This window comes from Podarcis tiliguerta, assembly GCF_965153285.1.
Source record: "Podarcis tiliguerta genome assembly, chromosome: 3".
Taxonomy (NCBI): Eukaryota; Metazoa; Chordata; class Lepidosauria; order Squamata; family Lacertidae; genus Podarcis; species Podarcis tiliguerta.
The window spans coordinates 95,322,286-95,344,313 of record NC_139536.1 but is presented as its reverse complement, the minus strand read 5'-3'; the positions used below and the strand labels follow the sequence as shown (position 1 = coordinate 95,344,313).

At 42.6% G+C, this 22,028-nt stretch overlaps 1 protein-coding gene across 8 annotated transcripts in view; it reads right to left on the bottom strand.

Moving 5' to 3' along the window:
* The window catches only part of ARHGEF10 (Rho guanine nucleotide exchange factor 10), a 92,673-nt gene that overhangs the window by 49,232 nt on the left and 21,413 nt on the right, over window positions 1-22,028 (bottom strand). For 3 of the 8 annotated variants that reach the window (XM_083431436.1, XM_083431437.1, XM_083431438.1), the window contains exons 5-17: window positions 20,938-21,001; window positions 18,467-18,546; window positions 16,640-16,696; window positions 14,068-14,231; window positions 13,040-13,156; window positions 11,684-11,798; window positions 10,292-10,398; window positions 7,961-8,038; window positions 7,612-7,791; window positions 5,302-5,418; window positions 3,883-3,975; window positions 2,043-2,213; window positions 121-266 (exon numbers count right to left, since the gene is read on the bottom strand). In XM_083431436.1, the coding sequence (XP_083287562.1) occupies window positions 121-266; window positions 2,043-2,213; window positions 3,883-3,975; window positions 5,302-5,418; window positions 7,612-7,791; window positions 7,961-8,038; window positions 10,292-10,398; window positions 11,684-11,798; window positions 13,040-13,156; window positions 14,068-14,231; window positions 16,640-16,696; window positions 18,467-18,546; window positions 20,938-21,001 (1,489 nt within the window). Of the gene's footprint in view, window positions 1-120; window positions 267-2,042; window positions 2,214-3,882; window positions 3,976-5,301; window positions 5,419-7,611; window positions 7,792-7,960; window positions 8,039-10,291; window positions 10,399-11,683; window positions 11,823-13,039; window positions 13,157-14,067; window positions 14,232-16,639; window positions 16,697-18,466; window positions 18,547-20,937; window positions 21,002-22,028 lie in introns of all 8 variants that reach the window. The other 5 variants (XM_083431441.1, XM_083431443.1, XM_083431442.1 and 2 more) reach the window with 2 other exon arrangements.

Here is a 22,028-nt window from a genome sequence, read left to right as displayed (position 1 = left end):
ATGGAACACCTCAACATCACAGTGATCAGCACAATAATAATAAAAAAAAGGCAAAACAGTGCTGCCAAATTTCAGGAACTCTCCCACTCTCTGTTTTAGAGAATGCAGGTAGAATCTTACCGGACATTCACAGTCGCACACATCAGTACATCATTTAACATGAAGAGTCGCCGCTCTTTGGTTTTCACGATTTCTCCTCTGTCATTGTAAACAGTTTCCAGCATATCATCAGTTCGCACGAGGCACCTGTTCCCACTGCTAAGTAACTGAAGTTTTGCAAGAGAGAGAGAGAGGGAGAGAGAACTAATTCATAACACTCCTAGAAATGGGGTTTTTATTTTTTGCTTTAAAAGCTTCTATGAATCAGGATCAGGCACGCACAACAGTTTTTTAAAATTTTATTAAAACCTTGGCTATGTCAATGCAAGTTCCTTGAATAATCACTTTGAGAATGGGGTCAAGGGGTGGTGGTTGCAATTATTACTGAGTAACAAGAATTTTGTTTTGCTACAGACACTCCCTCTAAACCAGCCTTTCTCAACCTGTGGGTCCCCAGAAGTTGTTGAACTACAACTCCCATCACCTCTAGCTAGCAAGGCCAGAGCTCAGGGATGATGGGAGTTGTAGTCCAACAACATCTGTGGACCCACAGGTTGAGAACCGCTGCCTAAACCCTCCTTTTGCCTTTAGGTTGGCAACTCCAACTCCAGAGGCCACAGCTGTTGATTCCTACTCTGATGGGGTGTTCTTAAGGCAAAAATGATACAGCCTCAATCCAGGGGTGGAGGAAGGGGGTGCGGTGGGGGTGGGCCACCCCAGGTGTCACAACTGAAAGGCGTGACAAAATGCCAGGCGGCACTCACCACGGGGCCTGCACTCTCCTGAGAGTGACACAGTGGCTTGGGCGCCCGCAGGCTCCATGCTGCCCCGAAAGGTCCACCCGCTGGCTCCTCCTCAGCTGTAGGGCGGCTGAGTGGGAGGAGGCAGGCAGACTCCTCGGAGCCCCGCGGAGCATCCTGCCCTGGCTCGCCCTGTCCTGCGGGCGGCTGGCCCTGCCCCTGGCCGCAGAGCACACGCACCGCCCCAGGCGCCCAATCGGCTTGCTCCGCTGCTGGCTCAATCCAGCCTTAGAATATGTTTTAGTATTTGAATGGAGACAGACATAGTATAAAAGAAGGGCTCATAGCACTGCACACTCATCAACACAAACCAACCCACCAGTCTGACTCCTGCTTGTTCCCTTGGTCACACTTATTTTCTACTTAATGGAAGCATTATTGTTTTTATTAGTAGTAGTAGTAGTAGTAGTAGTAGTAGTAGTAGTAGTATATAACAACAACAACAACAACAACAACTTAAATTTAATAACTAAATCTAAAATTAAAATTATTAGTCGCTTGTTTGCCATGGAAATTCAAAGTAGCATTCAATATTTTAAGCAAAAAGCTAACACATACATTTAAACCAGCAAAAACAAAAAAATCTACAGGCCTGATTAAAAAAGAATGTTTTTGCCTTTGTTTAAATCTTTCCCAATGGGGTAAGTGGGACTTAGAAGAAGTGCTTATTTTTTTGGTGTGTTCATGTCATGCCCACTTATTTCATACTAGTTTCCAACTCCATTTTTTAAAAAAAGGAAAAATTGCCTTTGAAACATATATCCTACACAACATTAGTGGAAGAAAGGTTAAAAGGTACTGGCTGGAGTTGTGTTTTCCAGTTTGCTTGAAACACAAATACATTTGTGCAAAGTATGTGTTGAAGATATGGGGAAGGATAAAGACAAAAAAAGTTATTGACCTTGGTGGGTAAACATCTCCACCACAATTGCTAGCCCAAAGCACATGGTACGTTTTAGAAGATGGCTTGTCAGCATCACAGTGCTACTGAACCAAACACATGACCTCAAAATGCCATATTCCAGCACAGGAAGGGGGGAAAATAGACACCCACACTCTCAATGTGGAAGGCATCTGGTTTGTCTGATATCTACTTCCTCTACAAGAGAAATCAGGAAGGAGCAAAAGGATGGCTGTTCCAACCTTGTTCAAATAACGCTCATTCATGGCTTTTGCGATTTGTTTTATTTCGCAGCGCTGATCTGCATCCCTTTTCCTTTCGTTCAATTTCTCTGCCAACGTTTCAAGCTCTGTGAGGGCCATCTGTAGAGGCAGTCTGTCAGGGTGGCCTTTAGTCGTGTTCTTCAACATATCCTTAAAAGACCCCCCCCAAAAAAAAAACCCAAATTATTATGGTTACTATTTCAGCACAAGTCAAGATTTTTTTTTTTAGGATCTCAGGATACCCAAGCAGTAATGTCAAGCCTTCCCCCCCATCATAATCTCTAAAGTACACCTATTGCATGTGCCTGAGAATATGGTTGGCATGTCAAGAAAGATGCACACACAGAAATGTCCCCAGTACCCCAGATTTGACAAAGCTCCATCCACATCCAGGTTGTTAAAGCCTGAGATGTCTTCTTACAACTCTTCTTCACATGGAGGGGTGAGGCAAGGGCCATATTTTAACCGGATGATAGTTTCCTATCAATCGCTCATTAATCCATTTAAACCTATTTCTATGTTGTGGGCTGTACATTACATTCGAATATACAGTTGCATGTGCAGCACTAAGCCATGCAAATGAGCAAACATGCAGGCTTCTCATAGCAAAGATTGTGGCTGCTATGCTCCTCCTGTCCTGCTCTTGCCACACAATACTGATAATTTGGGTGCAAAATATCAGCATCTATGTATTGCATAAGGGGGAAAATGAGGAAGTGTTATCAATGGTTCCAGTCCATCAGATCATCACCTGTACTGTAGGGCAAGTTCTATATTTCCGTGGAAAGTTTTATGTTCCAAAGGATATTTTGCAACATGGCCCTACTAAATTCCATGTAGTCATGGCTCTATAATAAAAGGTAACCAACTAAGCAGTATCTTTTTCACAGACATGGAGCTCATATGGCTCAGGCATTAGGAGGCTAAAGGTAAAGGTAAAGGGACCCCTGACCATTAGGTCCAGTCGTGGACGAGTCTGAGGTTGCAGTGCTCATCTCGCTTTACTGGCTGAGGAAGCTGGCGTACAGCTTCCGGGTCATGTGGCCAGCATGACTAAGCTGCTTCTGGCGAACCAGAGCAATGCATGGAAACGCCGTTTACCTTCCTGCTGGAGCAGTACCTATTTATCTACTAGCACTTTGACATGCTTTCGAACTGCTAGGTGGGCAGGAGCAGGGACTGAGCAACGGGCACTCACCCCGTTGCAGGGATTTGAACCGCCAACCTTCTGATCTGCAAGTCCTAGGCTCTGTGGTTTAACCCACAGAACCACCCACGTCCCATTTAGGAGGCTATCAGGAGGCTATTAATGCCAGCACTGGAAGCGGGGGAGGACTGCGGAAGAAAAGCTTATGAAACTATATACTACAAGTAGGATCTGCAGCAATATGTTGCACTGAGGAGGTGTTCAGCCTTTTGACTTCCATCCCATCTTGCCCTGCCCCCTCCAATTTTCCTGAAGAATCTATTTGGCACTGGTGATATATTGCATGTCAGGTTGCAATATTATTCTTATGAATAGGTACATTGCATAATTGCTCCTCGAGCTCGCAACTGGATATGGAACAGCATACAAAACAAAGCAGATGGAAAATTCAAACTGCTCATGAAAACCATTTGCATTTATTTGTATATGAAATTGGGTAATACTTGTACCATTTCTTGATGAAAACATACACAGTCTCATTGGCTTCAAAAATACAGCTGCATAGTACATTACATGGTGCATTTAATTTTTACTTAGAATTAGCCAAATAACATTGAGCTGTAACCAATGAACAGTGCATGCAAGTACTTTGAATGATCAGACTGCACTTGCCTGTAGCAGTAGGATGAACTGAGGAAAGCGTTGTATGGGTTTCATCATTAAGCCATAGAGTGTAACTCTATCAGGACTAGATTCTTGGCATTGCTGTAATGAGAAAGGGTCAAGTCTTTCTTTGTATCAACCACATTTTTTTTAATAACAGAGGTAAAAGTTGTATTCACATATAAAGGACCTCTGGATGGTTAAGTCTAGTCAAAGGCGACTATGGGGTTGCGGTGCTCATCTTGCTTTCAGGCCGAGGGACCCGGTGTTTGTCCACAGACAGCTTTTCCAGGTCATGTGGCCAGCATAGCTAAACCACTTCTGGCACAGCGGAACATCGTGACGGAAAACAGGGCATTCGCCTTCCCACCGCAGCAGTACCTATTTATCTACTTGTACTGGTGTGCTTTCGAACTGCTGGGTTGGCAGTAGCTGCGACGGAGCAATGGGAACTCACCCCGTCGCGGGGATTCAAATCGCCAACCTTCTGACCGGCAAGCCCAAGAGGCTCAATTAGGCAAATTAGCCAGTGCATAAGCTATGTACAGCTTTTGCTCCTCTCTTCCTAGAGTAGGGAAATAAATAAAGGAGTGGGTGATTTTGTGTCACTTGCCATTTGTTTCTCACTAGCGAATCATGATTGGGAAGCAAAGCTTCTGATTGTGGTTTGTTTGGAGGCAATGCTAAACCAACCATTCCCTGGTTTGTTTCTCAACTTGAGGGGTGGGGAGGACTGTCCAAGGTGACTGCACTAGCATGCAACCCATGCTCTGTCCAATGTAGCCAACGATGGTTTTTTGGTCAGCATTATGTGCTAATATGGCCACTGTGTGCCCATTTTTACATTGTGCTTCGCCAAAAGGTAGATTTCTACAGGTCAAGACCCTCGACAAAATGTTGCAGCATGGAGTTCTCAAGTTCAAGAGTCTAGCTATTCCATTCCATTCCCCCTCCATGGTTTCACCTCACACTGTTAGCAAACAATTTGTACCCTATGAGTGTGCTCAGGCCTTGCATGGCTGCTTGGAAGGTTCCCCCTGAAAGCCTTTTTTAAGGAGTTTATGTTTTTCTGCGAACTTTGGAGCACCCCTGGGCATGCTCCCTCTTGCATGTGAAAAGTACAATTTTGGCTACACAAACAATGGTACTTACAGTCTGAGCTTTAGACATGGAAAGGATAATAGTTCACTAAGCGATACTGCAGAGATGGCTGTAAATATTTTACCATTACTTATGACCAGAAGGTCATGTATCCATAGAATTAAATTAATTGAGTCCAAAATCTGAACACTGGTTATTCATAATTGCCTTGACAAACCATGAAACCAAACTACCAAAAACGAAGCCACAGAGACAGATCCTTCCCTCAGTTTGTGATCTCCTATTTGCCCCACCTACTTCAGAATTTAAAAAGCCCAATACACTCACCTTTAAAAATTCAAGGAAGGCAGGTTTAGTGGCACACGTTTTCTTGAGAATCCCCACAGCAGTGCTAAAATTATTTACATACTCGCTGTAAGCATCCAGCACCATAGATTTAGAAAACTGAAATACATAAAAAAGAGAGTCAAGTCGGAAATCTTTTAGCTCCTTCGCATTATCTACGTCAGAGCACCAAGCTCTAATCGCTTCGCCATAGTTCAGCAACCAGCCTCTTAATTCAACACTTAAGACTCACAGAAGTTATATGGCAGTTAAATCCAGATTATACTGTACTTAAGGACTTTGACAATTCAAGAACATAGTTTTGGGGAGGGGGAGGAAGTAGTTTGATCTCAGTCCAAACATTCCTAAATTCCACCCATCTTCAGCAACTCAAAAACTATGCAGTAGACTAACAAACGTGTTGAAAAGCCAAAGAGGTCTGGTCAGTGCCTGGAGGGGAGACTGCATTTTGAGTTCCATGACAAAAAGTGGGGTGAAAATGTAAATATTGTTGGCATTTGTCTCAGGAGACCATGGGAGGAGTGCGCCTTTGGGTATGAAGTCAATCTGTTGGAAGGTTACAGGCCTGCTGTGGCCGTAGAGACTGATATGGGGGAGACATGTTTTGTTGCAGCTGGCGCAGATGAAGACATCCAGTTGGGCTCATGTAGGTATATCATGACATTTCCTCTTCCTGCGCTCCTCGCAGCAGTCATTCCTCCTCTGATCACTGCTATGGATGCACAACCTGTCTGTCTGTTTCCAGGCACCGCAGTCGTCTGCAAGGGATTGCCACACAGTGGGGTCCATGTTGCCAGTCTTCATGTCATATGTTTGCAGACATCTTTGTAATACAGAGTTGGCCTGCCAATTGGTCTGGTGCCTGAAGCTAGCTCCCTGGAGAGCACATCCTTGGAGATCCTGCCATCTTCCATTCTGTGCACATAACCAAGCCAGCATCAGGTCACGTCGTTCTTTCAAAAGGCAGAAACCTACGCCGTGAATACGTGGTTCTTCTGGGTGCACCCCTTGCCAGAAAAAGGAGGTGAGCTTTATGTCCCTGTGGGTTCTTCCTATCACATTTCAGTCCATGCCAAGAATAACTCACTTCCCACTTACCTAACTGGCGGCAACAGCAGCAGTTGTGACAGCAATTATATCTTTCGGGAGATTTCCCAAGCCACTAAACTGGCACCTGCTGGTATAACTACTAAAGCAGTGCCCCAAATATAATGGAGCTGGGTTAATCTGTTTCCCTTTTCCCTAGGGTATCTAAGTCTTTTGTATTGACATGCAGGGAAAGCTGCATTTCTCAGGGCAGGGATAGCTAGCATGATGCCCTCTATATAATATATATAATAATAATTTATTATTTATCCCCCGCCCATCTGGCTGAGTTTCCCCAGCCACTCTGGGCAGCTCCTAATCAAGTGTTAAAAACAGTACAGCATTAAATAGTAAAAACTTCCCTGAACAGGGCTGCCTTCAGATGTCTTTTAAAGATAGGATAGCTGCCTATTTACTTCACATCTGAAGGGAGGGTGTTCCACAGGGTGGGCGCCACTACCAAGAAAGCCCTATGTCTGGTTTCCTGTAACCTCACTTCTCGCAATGAGGGAACCGCCAGAAGGCCCTCTGCACTGGATCTTAGTGTCCGGGCTGAATGATGGGGGTGGAGACGCTCCTTCAGGTATACAGGACCGAGGCCGTTTAGGGCTTTAAATGTCAGCACCAACACTTTGAATTGTGCTCGGAAACATACTGGGAGCCAATGCAGATCTCTCAGAACCGGTGTTATGTGGTCTAGCTGCTGCATTCTGGATTAATTGCAGTTTCCGGGTCACCTTCAAAGGTAGCCCCACGTAGAGCGCATTGCAGTAGTCAAACTCTAGAAGTTGTTGGTCTACAAATCCCATCATCCCTTCCTGCTGGCTATGCTAGCAGGGGCTGATGGGAGTTGGAGTCCAATAATAGGACACCAGATTGGATATCCCTGCCCTAGTGTCTCTGACATGCTGCAGCTACATACCAGAAGGTTTGAGGCAAGGACTTTCCATCTGCTGCCACTGCTAAGCAACTGAGAAGCAGGCGACAGGCCAGGCTATGTGGGAACACAGGCAGGGGCTAGTGGGCAACATGTTTTGACCTTCTTATGCTCTGGTTATCAAGGGGGCAATGAGGATCTGCACTGAACTTGGCACAACCAGAGCTGTTTTCTAATTTTGTTGCCAAGCTCAGTCTTAAATCAAACAGGCAGCAACAGCAGCAGCGGGGCAAGTTTGGCCACTTATATAACTGTGATGGTTTACGTACCGATGCAACGAAGACATCTCCAATCATCTCAACAGAATCCCACTCAGAGACACGACTGGCCAGTGCTATCTGAAACATGGAATGGCACTGAAGAATCTCCTTAATTCGGTAAAACACCATCTTCAGTTTCCTCTCGCTCAATAATTTGGGTTCCATTTCTGAAAGAGGCTTCTCGTACTGCTGATTTTTTTTTTAAGAAAAGATAAAGTAGTTACAGCCATAATTCAAATAAAGGTTTTTCATTATAAGTAAACACATCAGCAGCAATCAATTACACATTTGCGACAACTTATTTCTAGCAAAAGAATGATCTTTCAAAGTTATAAAAGGGGAAAAGGCATTGAGATACCTCTAGAATCCTTTTGAGAGCATCCACGTAATTTTTCTCACTGTCAACCACGGCACCTAAAATGTATCTTCTCACCACCTGTACAACAAAAAACACACATGCAAGGAATGACACACTGAGAACTGGGGTTAAGGAATACTTCCAAATTTGCTCTGGAAGGTTGGGGGACCCGATTTGGAGGAGTGCAGTAGTAGTTCCATTGCACTTGCACAAGTTGATGAGCTTGTACAATAACTTAGTTGGATACAGCACTATATTTCACACAACCTTCCGCTGCCTTCTTGCTTGCCTGATGGTAGCCTTAACCAAAGGCAATCTACTGCTGCAGTCCCACATACATAGCTAACTAGATCTGCTACTTTGCTGAATTACAGCTTGTTCTCTCTGCATGGAAGAGGGCAGATGGTGGCGTCAAAGATTCAGAACAGGTGGCGGTGCCTATTTTAATTTCCTTTTTGAATGGGTTCCTTGTGTATTCTTGTGCATACACAATGATGGGGATAACCTTAGAAGGTATCCCCAAGTTATTATTATTAGACATCTTAAGGCAGCCCTGCTCAGGGAAGTTTTTAATCTGTGATATTTTACTGTATTTTTTGTTTCTATGGAAGCCGCCCAGAGTGGCTGGGGAGGCCCAGCCAGATGGGCGGGGTACAAATAATAAATTATTATTATTATTACGGATATGTTATATGAGCACAAACCTCACTTTACCTGACTGGCAACAAAACAAAAACCAACGTCATATACTGTGTACAAAAACTAAATCAAGAAAAGAAAATACACGCATACTCCACTCATAAGTATAATTGGATCGCCATGACCAAATATTCTTAACTGTTTAAATGTACACAGAAGATCAAAACCGAGTTTATTTTACTACTATATTTGTGTCCATTTTCCAATACACAGAAGAACAGGCATATATCTGGACTAAAAGGTTCCCCTACCTGACTTACAGGCAATGGGTGCCAAGGTTGCAGAAACAGGCTGCATCCTTTATTTCTTTATTCAAGCTCCTTGAATTATTTTGTTTATTTTTATTTAAGAGAAGCAGCAATCGACATTGCCGCAATGTTTTTGTGGATTCTTTAGGCTGCTAAATGTCCTCTTTTTTTTCCAGGACATGCCCTCTTTTTCATGGGTAGAGTTGTCATAGTGACCCATGGTTGAACTCAGCAAATGTGTTCTCTTTTTGGCTCTTCAAAATATGGCAACCCTTATTGCCTTGGTTTTAGAGTACAACCAAGGCAAATGCCTGAGCTGCTTGATCAGTTTTTTAACCAACTAAATCATACTCTGAAATCAATACACATGACTGCCTCAATTCCATTGATTTCAATGAGTGTTCTCCAAGAGTGACTTAAGCTGGGTACAATATTTTGAGTTCACTATGATTATATTTTTACTGCGTACCATGACCAACACTAACGGGAAACAATTAAGGCATCTCACATTATTTTTAAGTTCAGAAAAAACCACAGTATTGGTTCATCAAAGGACTAAAAACGTAAGAACCAAAATGATTAAGTGATCTAGCATTTATAGCCTTGGTAATCTGCAAAGTGCAATGACTGGTGGTTAAAAAAGGAAACAGGAATCCTATTATGCCACCCTGTGGCAAGCAGCAGCATGTGCAGGTTTAAATACATTTTCCCCCAAAATTGCTACCAAGCAGCAGGGCAATGATGGAAAATCTGTTTCCCCCACAGATGCTGCAAGTCTCCCACCAGCCCCAGCCAGCATGGAAAACAGCCGGAGACGATGGGAATTGAGGTGCATCATCTGGAAGATGATGCCACATCCAAAGTAAAAGCTTATACACAACTACCTTGCTCACCTATGGTAAGTATAGATTGAATCAAGTGAAGCTTCACAAAAGTTTTTTTTAAGCCAGAAATGCCTAACACAGATATGAGTAGGTAAGCAAGGTGGCCAGTGAAGATTTGTTGTTGGTTTGGCAAATAATTCTACAATATGTGGAGCCTCAAAAGCTTTATAGGGAGATGTTTAGGGCAAGTTACTTATGAAACCAATTTTGGCTTTCCTGTTTTTTGAACACTTTTGCAGTGCGCTATCACAGGAAATCAGCATACAGAATATTAACATGCTGCCTGCAAATAACTGAATAGAATCAATCGTAATGATTTATGCAATGAAGGTACATTTTTCATTTTCTCCTCCAAAAAACCCTCCACTTAAGGGTGTTAACATCCTTGCATTTGAACCAACTTGGTTTTCACCCTCAGTTTTATAATGAGCAAATACTGCACAACTTATTCTACAAAGGACACAGAAAGAGGGTTCAGTTTCAACAGCCATCACACAAACCTGTTGTTGCGATAATCCATCGGGCATCGGTGTCATGATTGCCTCTGTATGCATACAGTCTACATCAATAAACAGTTCCTCTTCTTCTAGGCAGGTTGATCTATGGTCTATAGAAATATTTTAATATGCTAGATTTCCTTCACATATATATTACAGATGCAGGCAATAAAAACATGTATTCTTTGGATGAGATTAACTGTAACATCGCTGCATTTGCTTCAGTATTATTTCATGAAATGAACACATCTTCTGAATAACCATCCATAATGAAAGATCTGTAGCTTGAAAAGACACTGTATGTCCAGGATGCAAGTCCATCACAGTGTGCATTCAGAAGAACCATTCGCCCACGACTACACAGTAAGTGTAGTTAAGTAACATCCTGGTCCTTGCACCAAGCTGGACTCGAGACTGATTTAACACTTACCTAAAAAAGGAGCGTTAAAAAAGGTAAAGGTAAAGGATCCCTGATAGTTAAGTCCAGTCGCAGACGACTCTAGGGTTGCGGCGCTAATCTCGCTTTACAGGCTGAGGGAGCCGGTGTTTGTCACAGACAGTTTTTCCAGGCCATGTGGCCAGCATGACTAAGCAGCTTCTGGCGAAACCAGAGCAGCGCACCTTCCCCCCAGAGCGGCACCTATTTATCTACTTGCACTTTTTGGCGTGCTTTCGAACTGCTAGGTTGGCAGGAGCTGGGACCGAGCAACGGGAGCTCACCCTGTCGCGGGGATTCAAACCGCCGATCTTCTGATCGGCAAGCCCAAGAGGCTCAGTGGTTTAGACCACAGGGCCACCCACGTCCCCTGATTTAATGCTTACCTAAAAGAGGAGCATTAATTACAACAAAAAGAGGCAGAACATTATCCTTGACTATTCATATGTAACCTCTCTTTGTCATTGTTTTGTACTTTCTTCTTTCTCAATACACAAGAACAACTGCGTAAGAAGGTGTAGCAAGTTATACAAGCAGCATGGCTTCAAAGTCAACAGGGCTATTTAGGTGACACCAGACATTACTTGGCTTACAAATGAATCCAATTTATTTCCAGAGAAGTGGGCTGTACATCAGGGATGGGGAACCTCAGACCCACAACCCTGGTCCTCCTGGACCACTTTTGCTTGGCTGGAATGTGCTACTCTGATAATGCCTTTTGCTTGTCTAGATGGAGAGTAGAAAGTAGGCTTCGTGTGTGTGAACCTCTGAATATTGTGTGTGTGTGGATCATAGGCTAATGTAAGTGTCCCATCTCTTCACTCTGTGCCTGGCCCCTTTAACCCTTGCCCTGCCCACCAGTGGCACAAAGTGGCCCCACAATGAACTGCAACCCTCAGGATGAGAAAGGATGATCATACACCTTTTTTAAAAAAAGAAAAGAAAGAGTCAATACGCACCATGACTAATAAATGACTTCGTTCTAATGAAAGACCGGCCTTTCTTCACAGCCGCTTTCGTTTTTTCTAGTCCATCTTTGGTTCCTTCCCTAGCTGCCCTCATTAGCTTTTGCATCTGCAAGACAGTATTAAACACATTCTACAAGTTCAGTGAAGAGTAAGTGTGGAATTCAATGGCTTGTTAACATTTGCAGCAGGTACTAGGGCATGCAAATAGTTGCTCTTAAAAAGAACACTGTCAAGTTGTGGAGGCCAAAGCCCTTTCCAGGTGTGTGGTGTTGTTGTTTTTATAAAAAACACACACAACCCAGATAATCTATACTTTATGGATTTGCTGTGGAAGCATACGTATATTCATCCATACAATATATGTGTGATGCTTATCACTTAATAGAACCTGAATAAATTCCATCCAAATTTTGTATCTAAATCCAAACAGTATCTAATAAGTTAAAAATGTGATGCCTTTTTCTGAGCACTCAGCTCCTTCGGGATCAAGACGCGAAATCTACCAACATAAATTGAAAGACACACTCAAAATAAATTTATTGCGGAATTGTGAGACTGTGTTCCTAAAATGTCTTTAATGACTAACTCCATACTGTCAGGGGGAAAGGCAGGGCATGATGATGAACAAGCAAGCATAAATTAATATGATCCATTTCCAGAGAATTAAGGGAGGGAGTGTGGATAATCCCCTTCTTGGCTGCATTTACACACAGTGACTTGTATCAATCTAACTTTCTCAAAGCAGACCCATTGAAATTAACAGATCTATATTAGTCATGGCTGTTAATTGCAGCCGGCATACTCTGAGTAAAAGTTAGCTGAATACAACCTGGTTTCCCTCCCTTTGTAGCAAACTATTTTCTTCCTGCCCACAATAAAAAGGATAAAATAATGTTGTATAGTAGCAGTGCTGACATAAGCAGTTACATTATTTTAAGCTAAAAAAGGTAGAGCAAGCAATCCCATTTATTTCATCTTCAAAAATCCAAAAGAGCTAAGACCTATATGATCTTGTTGGAAGCAACAACCACTACAGCTGTCTTTATAGACACAATAATACATCCATATGGATCAGACTGCAACAGCAGAAACAAAACAAAAAAATCAATATGGACAATAACTTTTGCATTTCACTTTTTAAGTGTTATAAGCAGTAGGGCAAGTTATCTGGCATAAAAGTCCTTGACAATGTTCTTTTAAGGCCAGTGGGCAATGCAGACAGCACAGCTTGAACACATACTGTCCAGTTTTCCGCATCAGCTTTTGTTTATTAAAACACATGTTCATTGTGTTTGGAAGAACAATAATTTTAACATTTTAGCTTGTTACGAAAATCAACTACGCTACCTTCAGCTCATGTTTTTGCTTTAGTTGCTGAATCTCTACAGCTCCCACCGTGTTTGCCATCAAATCTTTCATCTTTTTCTCATAGTGCTCCTTTAAACGGGTTAGGTCATGAGAAAGCTATAGCATACAAAAAGATACAATCTTAAACTTTACTCTAAAGCGCTTGAGCTGTAGCATGCATGCTGGCGGCCAGATAAGAAAAGGATTTGCAACCAGTAGAAGGGAAATCTATCTTTTGTTTTCAGCAGTACGTACTAAAAAAACAACTCAGCAATGGGTTTGTTTCCAAGTTTGTCAAGACAACTTTTCTGACTGGGTAGAACACAGAATCGTCAGATCATCTGAACCAATACAATGACACTAGGTTAAAGAACGACAACAGTCCTTTGTACATTATTGTGAATACCGTAATTTTAAAAGTATGTGATGATTATAAATATCATTGTTTTTTTAAAAAATTAAAAATTGTCCAGTACCACCTTAGAGACCAAGTTTGTTCTGGGTATAAGCTTTTGTGTGCATGCACACTTCTTTTAAAAGTTTTGCACTTAAAAGCACACCCAAGCAGGTCTCATGATTTTAAGTGAAGCTTTAGGAATTCACCCTTACTTTTAAGAAATCCCCAGTCTTCCAGGTCTAGGTCTGGAAACTACCATTTATAAAGTGAGGTTTCCCCTTACTATATGCTTGGCAAGAAAACTTAGTTTTAGATTTTTACAATGGTAGGGTGGAAAGAAACATGTCTTAGGAATACAAGCCACATCTCTTAAACAACACTGCTTAATGAATGCTAGTAGAATTCTTTGTATCTATAAAAGACAAATTCCATTTGTATGCATTTATTAACTTCCTTTCTTGTCTTACTATGCCTGGATATTTCTCACCTCTCATTTTTAAATTACTACGTATGTGGTTTGAAATCGAATGCATGAGAAAAAATGGACATCATAAAGCTTGGGGGAAACTACAGTGTTTGGAAGCATGTCAACAATGCGCTAGAAAAAATGCTGCCAAAGAAAGTTACATACTTGTCTTCTGTGGTTGCCACGCAGAAAAGAACTGGGCATTCCATTCTTACACTCTGAATCGCTTTGCTCTTCATAGCTTTCAAACTCACTCGAACTCCACCCATATTCTAGAGAGCTATTTCCACCTTCATCTCCATTTTCAACATCATCGTAAATCATCTCCTCTGCATGCATTAATACGCAAAATATAATTTTGTTAAGCTATCGGGAAGTTCAAATTCATTACGAGTTCTATGAGCCTGCTAAATACGTTGAAGAGGTAAAGCATTTCAGAGAATGCACTTTTCAGTACAAGAGTAAGGAATTAGTAAAAGGTTAAGAAATCAACACGTCTGTTATCACGCCACAAAAGGTAGAGAGTTTGCATTCTGTCTTGGAATATCTTTCACAATAAAGGTTCTAGAGCAGCAATGGGAGACCTCAGGTCCTATAGTGTTGGGCATAAAGGAGATACATTATTCTATTACTCCATGTTCTGGAAGCTCATACCCTTTATTTAAACTATATCCCAGGAATGAATAAATTTATGTTGTCTTGTCCTATTTACACACTTAATTCCTTGTGCAAAGTCTGGCTTTACAATTCACTTCTATTACTTTAAGCGAATAATTCCTTATCTAAAGGAAAGTCTACATCTTTCTTTGATAGATCAGATGGTAAAGGTTGGAGGTGCCCAGATAATCATTGTGAGAAAGCCGCTGACTTTGGTCCAATTGCTGAATACACTTAATAGTGTGCCTTTCCCACAGTTAGCAAGTACAGGTGTCATACGTTTGGCCATGCATATAATTTGTGACTTCAGTGGGGGAAACGTAGCCTTGCTTAAATGCAAAAATCAAGTTATGGCATTGCATAGGGTGCCAAGGAATTATTCACTGGCATATGCACCTCCTTTTCCTAGGCCTCCTGTTTTTGCTATTGTTGATGATAATAATAATAATGATGATGATGATGAAATAATAATAATAATAATAATAATAATAATAATAATAATAATAAATATACCACCCTTCATCCGAAGATCACAGGGAGGTTGGCAAGGTTTATAAAATTATAGGTTTATTAAATTTATAGCTTTGCACTAAAAAGGTACTCAAGCAAGTTACAACCAAAGTAAAAATGTATAAATAAATAAAATCACATAAGAAGCATTACGCAATTTTAGAAGCAGCCACCTTTAATATCATGATATGCAACAACATTTGGATTGCAAGTACTCTAAAAAGCAGGCTAAACTTCCTGACTAAAAGTGACCCAGAACAAATGTAATGTGCTGCCCATAGATATAAAGAGATATAGAAGGAAGGTGAGATCCACAATAACATTTCTGGAAAACAAGAAATGGTACATGAATACAGAGGCACACAGAAAATTAGGCTGAGACAAAATGGGAGTCATTTTCTACAAACACTTCACATATAAGCCCTCTTTTAGTAATTTTTTTTTTCTGGGGGGGTAAATCAAAGGAGATGAAAATATATTCTCATTCCATCATTGTATTACTTAGCCAGCTATATTTGGTTATGTGATATCTCAGGAGGCAGATATATCCACTTCAGATGGAAGGCAAAGCTTCCTGATTACATTGGCAATCATAGGGTTAGGAGGTCATTATGTTCACTATATAATCCCCGACTGGCTGGGATTACATAACAACAAAGACACAGTACTTATATACAGCATTTCAGGAGAGCCAAAAAAGCGTCGTGAAGATAAATGGAAAGGGGGTGGTTCATGGGTTTTCTTGTAGAACATTCCCTGCTCCCTCCATGAATATCACCCCTGCTCCGAATAAATTCACACGTGAGCTCTACATCAACCCTATTACACACACAGCCTAAAATGGCACTGACAAAACAGGAACATCTCATATATTTTACATGCAAATGTCATTTCCAGAAGGGGCTATTGGGGGTGGTAAAGCATGAGTGGAGTTCTTAATCCCTTCTTTGTGTACCAATTCACTTCCCCAAGTGGCTTTTCCACCCTTCATAAGGATGATCTTTAAATCTGTAAATTGAAGCCCTTTTTCAGAGTAAGTCAAGTGAGTTTCTTCATGGAGGTTGATGGAATTTCCCTTCCATAAGGCTAAATCTTGTGCCCTCCACTGCAATATTCTATACTATTCTAACCCTGTGAGGTTCAAGGCAAGTAAGGGAGGATTTGAAGGACAGATTGTGAGGCTGAGGCTCCAATACTTTGGCCACCTCATGAGAAAAGAAGACTCCCTGGAAAAGACCCTGATGTTGGGAAAGATGGAGGGCACAAGGAGAAGGGGACGACAGAGGATGAGATGGTTGTACAGTGTTTTCGAAGCTACCAGCACGTGGTTGACCAAACTGCGAGAGACAGTGGAAGACAGGAGTGCCTGGTGTGCTCTGGTCCATGGGGTCACGAAGAGTCGGACACGACTAAACGACTAAACAACAAACAAGGGAGGATTTGCTGGGGAGGAGGTCAGGATGGGAAAGAATTGATCATCAGCTCCCATTGGAACTTCAGATAGAATTACTGATAAATGGTACAGGGAAAAATCTAAGTCTAAGCCTAGGTTTTGAATTCAAACTCATACCTGGTTCTGAGTCTGAATTTTCTCTTGGCACATCGTCATATATTACCTCATCTGGATCTGAAAGCAAAAAAACCACAATATTAGACAAACACTGTAGACTTTTAGCAAGACACACACTAAAATATTTGCAAAACCCCCATTGTTCAGCCCGGACACTGAGATCCAGCGCCAAGGGCCTTCTGGCGGTTCCCTCATTGTGAGAAGTTAGGTTACAGGGAACCAGACAGAGGGCCTTCTCGGTAGTGGCGCCCGCCCTGTGGAACGCCCTCCCTTCAGATGTGAAGGAAATAAGCAGCTATCCTATCTTTAAAAGACATCTGATGGCAGCCCTGTTTAGGGAAGTTTTTAATATTTAATGCTGTATTGTTTTTAACACTCGATTGGAAGCCACCCAGAGTGGCTGGGGAAACTCAGCCAGATGGGCGGGGTATAAATAATAAATAATTATTATTATATTATTATAAAGGTTAAGAAAAAATAATAGATGGTAGGGGTACAAATAATAACAGTATCATCATCATCTGCAACATGCTTTTATATTTTCAGCACTGACTGCATATTTATTTATTTATTTATTTATTTATTTGCCAACCTTTCTCCCAAAGGATCCCAGGGTGGCAATATTAGCCATTATGTAATCCAGCTGTTGCCTAACTAGGTCCCAGGACCCACATGTAGTTCTTTTAACAGTCCAGTGGTGTTTCTAGCTGCCTTGAGCCCCAGTTCTGGGGGAAAGGTGGTATATAAATATAAATAAATAAATTCAACAAGGGTGTCCATGTATTTTGCGGCTCGCTGCCAACTCCCCAAGACGCTGGAAGACTGGGCGATCTCTGCCCTTCACAATCTCTTGTTCTGCAGACATGCTGACGGCCAAAGAAAAGAAGCATCAGACGACATCATATAGAAAAGAGAAGAGGCATGAGCAAGAAGATGAAGGAGACTTGCTGGAGACACAGAGGGATCAACTGAAGTACTATTGCACCTTGGTTCTTGAACGCCTTGGTACTCGTACGTTTCAGCTCCCGAACGCCGCAAACCCGGAAGTAAGTGTTCCGGTTTGCAAACATTTTTTGGAAGCTGAATGTGTGACGCCGCTTCAAATTGAGTGCAGGAAGCTCCTGCAGCCAATCGGAAGGTGGTCTTGGTTTTTGAATCTTTTCGGACGTTGAATGGACTTCCAGAACAGATTACATTTGAGAATCAAAGTACGACTGTACTCATTAGTCCAGGAAGTGCAGATAAGGTGCGCTGATTTTAGAGACTGAATTCGTCAAGCATATATGAACTTCTTCAGACTTGCGACAGAAAAGCAAGTCAAAGAAGCTGCAATTTTGCTCAATTCCCCCGAGTTTACAGAATATATTTATCCTGCTCATTTCATCTCTTTTCTTTTTGCCTGGCCAAAATGTGTGCGAGCTTGCATACCCAGTCGCTGATAACGAGGGAAATGAGATCGAATCAGGCATAAGCAGTGTCTAGGATACTTGTAGAGCAATCGTATCAGAGGAATCTAACCAGCAACATCCCTAGAAGCAGAGTAATTGTATGTGGAATTCCTGAATAATGAAATCGGACCAGGTATCCAGAAACAAGGAGGGATTCATTCCAGACTTAAATAAAACATTCCAATATAAACAGCTATTTGAGCGATAAACTGAAACACACCAACTCATTATACAGAGCAGAGAAGTTGGACCCACTGGTCCTCCAAAGACCCATCAGCCCCAGCCACCATCGCCAATGGGAGTCGTAATCCAGCAATATTGGTGGACCACAGTTTCCCATTCCCTGATTTCTAGAGGAACCATAATCACCAGTACTTACTCTCCATCCAGTCTGTGTTTGCAGGATCAGCAGCCCATTTGGCCAAGGCATTCTCATCTTTATTCCCCTGATTATCTTCACTTTAAAATAAGCACATACAAGTTATTAATTATAATAAATATTTCAGTTATCCACAGTGCAATACTATGTATGTTTGCTTTGTAATCTCAATGAAGTTTGGTGAAGCTTATTCATAAGTAAGGGTTATAGAAGCTGTAATGTCTGACATTCAGGGACTTGGAACGCAGTTTAAGCTTCCAACACATTCCCCCCCACCACCACTACCCATAAAGTAAAGGTAAAAGGTAACCGCCCCCTGGACGGTTAGGTCCAGTCAAAGGCGACTATGGGGATGCGGTGCTCATTTTGCTTTCAGGCTGAGGGAGCCAGCATTTGTCCACAGACAGCTTTCCGGGTCATGCGGCCAGCATGACTAAACCGCTTCTGGCACAATGGAACACCGTGACAGAAACCAGAGCACACAGAAATGCTGTTTACCTTCCCGCTGGAGTGGTACCTATTTATCTACTTGCACTGGCATGCTTTCGAACTGCCAGGTTGGTAGGAGCTGGGACAGAGCAATGGGAGCTCACCCCGATGCGGGGATTCGAACCGCCGACCTTCTGATTGGCAAACCCAAGAGGCTCAGTGGTTTAGACCACAGTGCCACCTGCGTCCCTACCCACAAAGTAGTTCTGTGCAGCTGCTCTTCCTTAACATTCTTTCAGTTTGCTGCAGAATGAGAACTGGAAAGCGAGCCTGGCTTTGCTTGAGGTTTTAATTACAAAATGCAGGGGAGGAAACCAATGCAGAAATAGGAGATGTTAAAAAACAAACAAATGTACCAAATATTGACTCCTGTCATGATCCTAATTTGCGTGCACAGATAGCGGATAATGCCAGCCTGTGCTGTAGTTTCTGCATTACTCCTACTAAATACTACTGGTGCTAAAATCCCCTTTCCAAGTGTGCTCAGGGAGGCTCTGTGTGCATGCCAGCAAACTAGATGCTGTTAAACACAGTCACTGAAGGTGGAAGAGATTGTACAATGCTTCTTGCAGGAGAGGGGTGTTAACTGCATCAAGCTACGTAGCAGAGGCAGAGCAGCAATGCAGCAGTAGTCCAATGGTTCTAGCAAACCACATGTACTTGATCACAATGTCTGCTGGGGCCAGGAAGCTATTTAACAGCTTGCCTATCCCAGCCCCCTCCCATATCCGTAAGTGTTTCTCTCTTCCCACCATTGATATGGCAATCACATATGATATGGGTGCTTTCTCATGTAATGGGCTTCAGGTGGTGATGGGTCTGTGTACAGTTCCACCAGTGCTGTTTGCTCACAATGGAGTAGCAAGAAGATGGTTTGCAGTGCTTCAGGGCAGAAACTGAGAAAGAAACATTCTACCTAGGCAGTAGCTAGACTTTCGTGTGTGTGTGTGTGCGCGCGCGCGCTTGGGCAAAGCAGCTATTGCATCACAGATCTCAAGGGACTGAGTTGCCCTTTGCTCAAATATGGCTCTATGGATCACTGCAGTTTGTTTCCACTAGAAGCCTAAACTTAGCACTCTGGCAATGACAGCGTCGCTCAAGGAAATGCTATCCCTTGATTTATCCAAAATAAATACTTTGGTTTGAAAATCACTGTCTGAGGCTCTGACAGGACAGCCACCGCCCAGAATGCTTGCATGCCGAGGAAGAAAAACATGTCATAAAGGGAGATGGCCCAAGGATGACTTAATAAATGAGTCACAGGGGCAAGTAGAAGCAAAGCTGCAGGCGAGTTAAGGCTCTGCAGAGCAGAGAAAGTTTGCAGAAGCATAGGGAACTGGCTTGACAGAGACAGCTGTTGTGGAAGGCAGAGGAACTGCAACAGAAACCATACAGAGAGAATGTAAGAATTCTGGTGGGTCTGACCCAAATGTCCTCTCATGGAGCATCCCATTTCTTACAGCGGCCAACCTGATAGCAGAACTGCAGGCTTGGAAGGGACCTCAAAGGTTATCGAGCCCAAATCCTTGCCAATGCACTGGCCCCAGCATGCCTTGTTGGCTGAAGCATTGCATACCAGGCTGTTTCTCTATACCCGCAAAGGAGGCCACCTGGCACTGTTGTGGCATCACGTGATTGACAGGTGGGAAAGTCAAACTTGGCCAGTGGGGGAGGGGAGGGAAGGAAGATAAGGACCCCCACCCCTGCTGGAGAAGTAGACAATCTGCAAAACGGAGGAATGTGGAAAGGTGTCTAAAACAAGGCGAAGGAGCGGCAAAGGAATCAACTCAATATCAGCGTCTGCCTCATCTACCGTTCTTACTGAAGGAGGTTGTTATGAAACAAACATTTTGACCCTCAAACTCAAGACAAAACAAGCAATAGTCAAGGGGCATGGATACCAGCTCTTGCATCCAACACATGCACTTTAGTCTTTACCGAAGGGGTTTATTTTTTAATAAACTCCAGTATTTTCTTCTTACCCGTTCTGGGGATCCTCTGAACTCTGAGAATTATGGCAATCTTCAGCAACTATATGAACATTTGCTAAAGGAAACAGAAGTAGTGATAGAATCTCTCTCAGTAACAGCCATGTTAAAAAAATACAATAGTTGTGATTGAAACACTCATATCACCGTATTTTTCGCTCTATAAGACGCACCCGACCATGAGACGCACCTAGTTTTGGAGAAGGAGAACAAGAAAAAAATATTCTCTCCCTCTCTCCTCAGCGCCTCTCCAGCAAAGCAGGAGGAGAAACCGGAGGGGCTCCGTTTCTCCTCCCACTTCGCTGAATGGGCGCTGCACAGCTTTCCCTCTCTGTGTAGTGCCTCTTCAGCACTGAAGAGGCAGGTGAAACGGAGCCCCTTCCATTTCTCCTCCCGCTTCGCTCTCGCTCTTTGCGCAGCGCCTCTCCGGCAAAGCGGCAGGAGAAGCAGAGCCCCTTCCATTTCTCCTCCCGCTTTGCTGAAGGGGAGCTGCGCAGAGAGGAAAAGCTGTGCAGTACCTCTCCAGCGAAGCGAAGCCGGGAGAGCAAATGCTGTGCTCAGGAGGCTTTGGGTGGCTATCCCTAAAGCCAGGAAAGCAAGAGGGATTGGTGCGCACCGATCCCTCTTGCTCTCCTGGCTTCAGGGATAGCTGTGCAGCCTGCATTCGCTTCATAAGACGCACAAACATTTCCCCTTATTTTTTAGGAAGGGAAAAGTGTGTCTTATAGAGTGAAAAATACAGTACTTTGCAAAATAAAAATTAGTCCTCTTAAATGCAACCAGCATTCTCTACCTTGGCTTGGAGTAAAAGGTAGGGAAATAAAAAAATAAAAAAAAAACCTGTAGAGCTGCAAACCAAACCCTATATATTGTATCTTCCTTGCATAAGTTTTCTAACCTTTTCACTTTACTCTTCTTGTTAGCAAAATATTTGAACAAACACGAAAGTGATCTGACTTCAGGCTAGGGATAGGTAACACATTCAGAAATATACTGGCTGACAGATAGGTTTGTGGCAACATATTTAAACTAGAAATATAAGGATTTAATGTTGTTTTTAGAATGAAAGCCAGTACTCTTCAGAG